The 8852-nt window shown below is 40.3% G+C and overlaps 1 protein-coding gene across 1 annotated transcript; it reads left to right on the plus strand.

Moving 5' to 3' along the window:
- The first annotated feature begins 790 nt into the window (after positions 1-790).
- On the plus strand, positions 791-8469 carry bmp5 (bone morphogenetic protein 5). The gene is made up of 7 exons (XM_028423845.1): positions 791-1394; positions 3633-3825; positions 6385-6533; positions 6866-7063; positions 7912-7988; positions 8086-8196; positions 8320-8469. Exons 1-7 carry the CDS (start codon positions 887-889, stop codon positions 8467-8469), a joined length of 1386 nt encoding a protein of 461 aa, XP_028279646.1. The 5' UTR covers positions 791-886.
- The last annotated feature ends 383 nt before the right edge of the window (positions 8470-8852 follow it).

Below are 8852 nucleotides of genomic sequence, written 5' to 3' on the forward strand. Positions count from 1 at the left end.
GAATCCTTGTAGCATAATATGTCTTCGTTTATCTGTTGTACTTATGTCTGCTCTGTAGCAGCAAACTTTGCGCAACAAGCATGGTTGGTTGTGCATTTATTGGTTTTGTTGATCCTTGCCTATACAGTATAAAAAAACAGAATCTTTGTGAATGCAGCTGGAGCTCTCGCCTATAAACACGCGGACTTCAATAACTTGAGGTGATTAAAAGCCTCTGTCATTATTCTTTCACTCGTTAAGACGGCCTATCGGATTTCAAGTGTCTCCTTTTACACTCCTGAGCCGCCACATTCATCATGGGACCAGGCTGAAGTTTTATTGCGGCCGCTAGAGGAGGATGCAAAAAATAAAAAAGTTGAGTGTGGGATGGACTCAAAGGGCAACTAACCCCAATACACATTCTCAAGAGGGGGGGGGGGGGAGAAAAAAAAACAGAAAGAGAAATGCGCGCCGGGGCACGAGTCGTGCGTTTCTCTCTCAGCTCATTTTGACACAGTTCAACACTTTTCATCCACTTGGAAACTCCGGGCTATCCCCTCGACGCTATGGGCGTACCTACGTGTTTTTTCATCACAGAGGAGTAAGGTGAGGGACCGGGTCACAAGTCCATAAATACTTGCAGAGGCTGTGGATGGACCCTGGAGGAGTAAACACTGGTGGAGGAACCTCGCACACAGGAGAGGAGCGGCGATTTTTTTTCACCCCCCCTGCAAGCTGATACCTCATTTGTAAAAGCAGCCTCCTCAGTTACCACTGTGAAAGTTGTGGTGCCTCTGGCAAATATGGAAAGTCTATGAATCCGTATTGGCAGATATAAAATATTTTATTTTGCTCTCAAAGTGCGATGTAGTTCACCTTCACATCTCCAAGTTGGCTATTTGTCAAGATGACAGCGCTTACACCTTTCAGTCGTGCTGTACTTGGACTTGCGTGGAGCTGCTTGAGTTTTCTGTCCTGCGCGCATTGTGGTTTAAGTGACAACCATGTGCACTCCAGTTTTATTTACAGGAGGTTGCGCAATCACGAACGCAGGGAGATCCAGAGAGAGATCCTCTCCATCCTGGGTTTGCCTCACCGTCCGAGGCCCTTCTCTCCGGGGAAGCAGGCGTCTTCGGCACCGCTCTTCATGCTCGACCTCTACAACGCCATGGCCGTGGAGGAGGAGGAGGTGGTGGGGATGTTGCAGCCGCCGCAAGGCGCAGGAAAGAACTTCGGTGCCAAGGCTCAAGGGCACTCCAGGAAAAGTTACTACAACCCCCAGCATGCCGGCTACTCTCGTGTGGCACAGCCTTACCGAGCGGCCCCTCTGTTAGGCCACAGCCCCGCGCTCACCACTGCGCACGACACCAACTTTCTCAATGACGCCGACATGGTCATGAGTTTTGTCAATTTGGGTGAGTGTCATTAATATGCCAGCAAATCTTATTAGATTAAATCAAAATGAACGTATCCATCCGGTTGTGCCCATTATCCTCCAGAGGGACATAGCTGAATTAATACACAAAATTAGAGACAGGTGATTCCTGGTATCATGACAGATGAAGCTCTCCAATCATTACAAAACTACATTTGCTTTCAGTGAAATTATAAAAGAGGACTGAATTAATCTCTTTACTTGTTAAAAAAGAACCCAGCTACATTAGTTTAGGACATACTCCTGGAAATCTACAAATAAATGCATTGTAAATGTATTTGACGGCCTATTTGTTGTATTTCTGTTTGCAAATTGTTATTTTATCAGAATAATTTGACAGGTTGAGAATGCACTCACCCTAAAAGATGTGCCGACCATCTAGTGACAATTATAAACCATAAATAACGATTCTAATGATCCGAATTTGTGTACAAATTCTGCCACCGAGTGCCTGTCTGCCTGAAATACTTTGTCTTTAACACAATTAAGTCCAACATTTTGACCTTATCACATTGCGCTGCTTTCTATTTTAAAAAGGATCTGTAGAAGGATTGTGTTTGTTCAGTAGCTGCGACCTTTGACCCAGCAGTTCAGAGCAACTTATCAGATGACTGTCTGACCTTGAGAAAATTGGTCTAAATTATTTCCTGTTGTTAAAAGGCCAGTGATATTGACTGATGGCTACATTTGAGGTTCTGTCACTAAGAAAGAGCCATAGTCAACTTCCTTATATTTGAACCATTTGCTCGCAGCGTTTATTGTTCTATAATGAGAATTAAATTATTAGTCACGCAGCATGTTTGGCTGCTCAACAGGGTAATATGATGTAACACAGCAGAACCTCAAAGTAGCGATTAAATATCTGCATAAAAAGGTGCTTTACATGCTGTAGAGTTAAGGATTTTTATGTTCTTTAATATAACGTAAAACATGCAAATGTGAATTTTGTGTTTGTCGCTTGAAACTATAATCCTTCACCTTGGTCTGAGCCCATCTGTTTCCACTTACCCCTATACCAGGGCATGTACACTGTCAGCTTTGAAAGCCCTGCTCTCTTTCTGGGGACTGTCAGTGAAGTGTTCAATGGGGCTCTGTCTTTATTACAGTACACTCAAATATAGCCACTGACCTCAACTGTTTTAGAAACGTCTATGTTGGTATTTCACGCAGTTTAATATACTCACTGTAAAATAAGAAGTCTGCTATTATAACTAAAAAAAAAAAGGACTGAAGGTTTAACACTGAAATGTGAGTCATTTGTTTATCTTATTGCTGACCTGAAAGTAGAAGCTGACTGGCTGCGTCCTACCAGGGAGTGAAGTCATTATTATTTAATCTAAAGCTATTTGAAAGCCAAATGCTCAGTGGCACTTCTGCTAGAGATGAATGCCTGTGGCTAATATAATGGAACATGCTCAGTGGGTAAAAGTCAGATCTGACCTCTGACCTGTTTGTGCTAAGTAACCGCAGGTGTTCCCTGTCGATAAAATATCAGGGGAATGAACTGCGTGATATCACTGCGGATGTCAGGACATCCGTTGACCTCAGCCACATGCCTCTCTTCTGCTACCAGGTTGGGATGTGTGACAGCTGAGGTCACGTTTGGCTTTATGTCTAATAATTATGACTGTGGGTCTCTGGTGATGCTGTTGAAGTCATACATTGATGAGCTTCTTTTTTATTTTATATTAAACGTGATCATTTTATGTTAGAAATATTTCAAAGTTAAAGGCCACACAACACTCTTAGTGATTTTATGAGGTCAGCATGAGGTCAGAGTAGACGCTGACATGACGAAGAATCCTGTCTGGTCTTTTCTCTCACTTGAGGAGCAGACGAATGTGTCTAATTGAAATCAGCCTGTTTTTCTTAACTGACAGCCCATTCATCATGGCCAGAGAATGCAGTTAGGCACACAGTAGAGGGCCTGTCTGGGAACTGCTACCTGTATTCAGTTGACTGATTTAATGAACTGGAAAGTGCTTTTGTTGGTAGTCAAAATGTTTGGATTGGACCTTGAATGTAAAAGAAGATGTGATAAATTACTCTTTTTCTGGGGGTTATTGCTGGCATGTTTTTCCTCTTTTTCAGCAACACCAGCAGTGGTTCAGGCCGTGAACCTCTATATGTATATACGTATATAAAAGTATATGTGTTTTCTATCACGATTTGTCACTAGTAAAATGTAGCTTATCATAAAATATGTTCATTTCCCCAGTGGAGAAAGATAAGGATTTTTCTCACCAGAGAAGACACTACAAGGAGTTCCGTTTTGATCTGACTCAGATCCCAGACGGAGAGGCGGTGACAGCGGCAGAGTTTCGGATCTACAAGGACCGCAGTCATGTCCGCTACGATAATATCACTCTGAAGGTTACCATATATCAAGTCATCAAGGAATATCAAAACAAGTAAGAGCCAAAGCAACTAAAAACCACACACTAAAGCTGTGCATATACTGCAGTACTCCATTTTTCTACTTTCTGATACTTTGTACACACATTCTGAACTAATACAAATGCAAATAATGTTTTTTCAGCGAACTGAAAAAAGAACATTAGCAAAGACCCTGCATCCAATCTGTTTGCACAAAAACAAAGCATTTAAAAAAATACTCTTTGTCAGCTGCTGATTTTCTAGTAAAGAATCTGTAATTATAAGCAAGTAATTTAATTAAAAAAACCTTGACAGAGACTATTCTGTGACATAAATAGTACTTCTCTATTGTGCTTATCTGTTTCTGCCTCTGTCAATTTACGAAGGCAGGCTACCACTCGTGTTGCTACTTTTATTTAAAGAAGATATCTTCCTGCAGCATATCACTGCCTTTAAGGGTGTAATCCATTGAGGATAAACAGGCTCATTCTTGATATTAGGCAGAGAGTTAATCAGGCTTAAGATAATGAATCAGTCTTTTAAACATCAGGGGGAAAAGGAAATTAGCAAAGACCCTGCATCCAATCTGTTCTCAGATATTTGAGAAACACAAAGCAGACAGAAAACCTTTACTTTGTTGTAATACAGGAAAAAAGATTTAATGTGTGCAACACAATTAAAAATGGCAAACACTCCATCAGCTGTTGTCTGTCTGTCGGTTAAAAGCTTTCCACTCGCATCCTTCTATCTCAGACTCTGCTCTACTTCATTCGCACCATGTCTGCCTTACAAATATAGTTCTCGGATAAAGAGAACTCCATTAGCAAGTTGGCCACTTATGAAGCTTGGAAGGTCCATCAGTTATCACTCGTCTTATGTTGCCTGCCAAGCTGGCCGTGTCCCAGATGAGGATGAGGACCCATATTGTGGGGGGTGGAGCGGTGCGGCAGAGAAGCGGGAGAGGGGGTGGGGGTGCGGCGTGGGGTTGCAGGGGCTCCCTTGGGTGCTCCCATGTTCCCTGTTATGCCCACCACCTGCCTGTCTTAACAATATTCCGGAAGTGTAAAGCATGACATAGCTGAATACACAAGGGTGTACTTAAAAGTGGGCCCACATTTGCTTGCCAAAAATGTGTGTGGGTGATTGAAGGGAAGATATGGCCCTCCCGGGCTTTGAAAAGGTCCAAGTCAATGGACTCTGTCATCTTAAAGGGAAAAAGCAGTTCTTGTTTTTTCAGAGAGAATATTTGAAGTAGTAGTAATCCGTTTTCTAAATAGAAATTAAATAGATCTCTGCCAGCACCTTTACTTTTTTTAAAATGCACATATGCATTGGTGCGTTCTACCAAATCATGTGCCATTACAACAACAAAAAAAACCTGTTAGGGTTAAGTACAGACTGCAGTTAATGATGTCGCATAAGCACATTGTTAGTGTGAGATTTGACTCGCTGTAATGGTGACCTGCAATATTTACATTAGTTTATGTTGTACTATAATCTCTTATTATTTGAAGATAGTTATCTTTCTTCTTTGTCTCTATTTGAATAGAAGAGTTACAAATGTCTGATTCATATTTTTAGTAGTTGTTAGAAATTCCCCTGAGTGCCTTAAAAGGTGGGGTACCCTTGGAGTCAGACAACTGTGCACCAACCTGATTTATTTTCACTCCAGTCCATCAGCATCACGCTGCATCCTGCACTGGTACTGAACTTTTGCTACTGAACATAAATTGCTAATGGAGAAAAGATCATTTGGTGGAGACAGATTTGTCTGAAACGTGTAGAGTTACCGCCATCGTTTGGTGTCCACTCCCTGCAGCGCTCTGTGGAACAGTACATCTTGTAACCACAGATTAAGGTGTGGGATAAACATTTTTCCTCTCGGATTTGGCCGTGGAATTAGGGAACTTTTACCCAGACAAATTAAATTATCACAGGATGTAAGCTAAAACTGCACATTTCAGCAAGGAAGTTCAGCAGGGTGTCACTCATAAGGATTAATCTTGATTTTATTGCACCTGTAATAAACATGGGAAAAGCTGTTGAACCATTATGGAAAGTTGTCTTGGTTGTGTTTAACCAGCACTGTGTAACCGCCAAAAGGCGCAGCCTTATCCTAACTGCATTTTCAAAAGGAATCCAATGCCAACTGCAAAACGGAGCTTTTCCAACTTGAGCTGATTGATGCCGTATGTCAGGCTTATGGTAAAAATACAGAAAGGCTAGTCTACATGAGTCATATCTGCTGAAATGTATTGTCTGTCAAATACTTAAGTTTTATTTTACCACACATATCTGCAGTTTATTATGAATCACAGCTTTGTTTGAACAATGATTTCTTTTCATGTTTAGCACACAAATTTTATGAATCATCCTATTCAATACTTTTTAGAAAATGATGTTTGGCTTTAGAATGATAAAGAGGTGAAGACAGCGCAGTCTAACGCCGTCAGTGATACCTCATTTATCTGTTCCAGGATTCAATCTTATGGCCTTGTTATATACCTCTTGCAAAAGTGTGCTAGCTGTTTGCATCATTTAGCCATATTTTATTTAATGCAGATGTCTGTTTTATTGTTCTTTCTTGCCTTCAGAGATGCAGAGACATTCCTACTTGACTCCAAAAAGGTCCAGGCCTCTGATGGGGGCTGGCTAGTGTTTGATATAACAGCCACCAGTAACCACTGGGTGATGAACCCACAGCAGAACTTAGGCCTGCAGCTCTGTGTGGAGACTGTAGATGGCAAGTGATGTTAACTTTACTCTCCTTTTCTCATTTTGCTTGCAACCTTGCCTGATTTATTTCACATGAACCCAAATAAAAGATCATCTGTTTGAGACAATCTTCATTGTCACCATTAAATATCTAAGACTGCTCCAATTGATTGATTGAATTGAACGTTTTCAGTGATAATTTCCCATCAATTGTCCTGAATGCACACAATATGATTAATGGTTTTCTGCTTTTCGAAGTCAGGCTCACCTTGAAACAGCCATAAATTAACTTTAAAAAAAAGCCTCCCTTTTCTTTAAGTGTTGCTTTAAAGGTTTAATTTACCTTCTGTTTTTCTAAAGGACGAAGTATCAACATTAAATCTGCTGGAATCATTGGGAGGAACGGGCCCCAGTCCAAACAGCCGTTCCTGGTTGCTTTCTTCAAGGCCAGCGGGGTGTTGCTTCGCTCTGTCAGAGCTGCTGGTGGGAAAAAAAAGAACCACAATCGCAATAAATCTACTAATCAACAAGAATCATCAAGGGCACCAAAACCTGGAGGTATGTGCACTCATGGTGCTGTAAATATGCTATTAGAGTTTTTATAATTCCCTTTACCCTGTATAAAGCTGGTCATTAACGTATATTCATACCTCTTTTTTCACTGCTGATAGCCTGTTCGACATCCATGTTTACACTAACTTATCGGTCTGATTTGAGAGTCAGAATATTGTTGTTAATTTCAAGGCTTTCTGGAACTAATTACTGACCAGAAAGCCATAAAATTGAAACAATGCTTTGGCCATTGGTTCACAGCTTTTACTTGTATACAAGAAAAATCACATGTGGATGAACAGACTTTGCTCAGAGGAAATCTTTTCACTTTAAAAGCTTATTGGTTCAATTCCTTCAGTAACAACTAATCTTACATTTCCTCTTTATTATTGCTGAGGTTCCCTAATGTGTTAGTAAGCACTTTATATTGTCTTCTTTCATATTGTGTATTAAACATGTCAATCACAAGCTGGGAGTTGTAGCAGAAGCAGCAAACATGCAATCCCAGAGGGGTAGAAAGCAAAATAAATTGGTGCTTTTTCCCCCACTCCACTTATTACAGTTATATAACTAAGAGATATAATGGATGGTGTCTTATCCCCCCATGACATGCTCCTGTAAATGTCATCAGTCACTTCAAGGAATAATTAATAATCCAGCACACTGATGAATGGATTACAATTATCCACATGTTTACATTGCCTGTTGTGTAGATGAATGACTCTCTGCAGCTCCGTAGTCAAAAGCGTCAACATGTGTAACTCCATAAGCAATAAATGTGGTGTAATATTAAGTGAAAAGCAAGATATAAAGACGTGTTATTTTCTGTTACAATAAACAAAATTATTTTTCAGATTATAACACCAGTGAACAGAAGCAGGCCTGCAAGAAACACGAGCTTTATGTCAGCTTTCGAGACTTGGGCTGGCAGGTAAGAGACACAAATTGTTGATGACTATAATTATATAATGAGAAAACAAACTGCTTAATAAATAAAGAATTCTAAGCGCTCTGCTACTTTTGTCTAGGATTGGATCATTGCACCGGAGGGCTACGCAGCTTTTTACTGCGACGGCGAATGCTCGTTTCCACTCAACGCACACATGAACGCAACAAATCATGCAATTGTGCAAACCCTGGTGAGTGTTCTTTAAAGTACACACTGCGATTGCGTGTTGCAATAAAATTACGCTATAAGCTAATAATGTTCTTACCATTTATAATTCATTTGAAAGCTCACTGCTGCTGCACCTCTTTTATAGGTCCATTTAATGTTTCCTGACAATGTGCCAAAGCCATGCTGCGCCCCGACCAAACTCAACGCAATATCAGTACTTTACTTTGATGACAGCTCTAATGTTATCCTGAAGAAATATAGAAATATGGTAGTTAGATCTTGTGGGTGCCATTAGTGGTGAGGCTCAAGTTTAATTTATGCAATCTTGGTTTGGGAATTGCTGGAAAACACATCTGCTGCAGGTGTGATGTGATGTACAGTATTATGTATATAAAGTTTTATTACTTAATTTATTTTCCTTTTTTTTTTTTTTAAATAGCACTGAATATTGTCGTATTTAAATGATTAGGGAAAAATTATCATTTCACTTCTGTGTCCGTTGGCATATACTCTGTCTTGCTTATATTGTTAAGATAACCTGTATTCACTGGAGTCATGATCACTTCCCCTACTTTTTTTCTACTTTTTCAATGCTTATTACTTATATTGATTTATACAGATACAACCATTTTAAAGGGCTGGCTAGTCCATGACAGGACTTGTTACTGTGGTAGCCAA

This window comes from Parambassis ranga, chromosome 15, assembly GCF_900634625.1.
Source record: "Parambassis ranga chromosome 15, fParRan2.1, whole genome shotgun sequence".
NCBI classification, from domain to species: Eukaryota; Metazoa; Chordata; class Actinopteri; family Ambassidae; genus Parambassis; species Parambassis ranga.

Excerpts from the sequence above, each read along its gene's own strand:
- bmp5 (XM_028423845.1), top strand. The coding sequence starts at position 887 with ATGACAGCGCTTACACCTTTCAGTCGTGCTGTACTTGGACTTGCGTGG. Across the intron at positions 7,064-7,911 it reads AAGGGCACCAAAACCTGGAG|ATTATAACACCAGTGAACAG; the intron begins GTATGTGCACTC and ends ATTATTTTTCAG. Across the intron at positions 8,197-8,319 it reads ATGCAATTGTGCAAACCCTG|GTCCATTTAATGTTTCCTGA; the intron begins GTGAGTGTTCTT and ends CCTCTTTTATAG.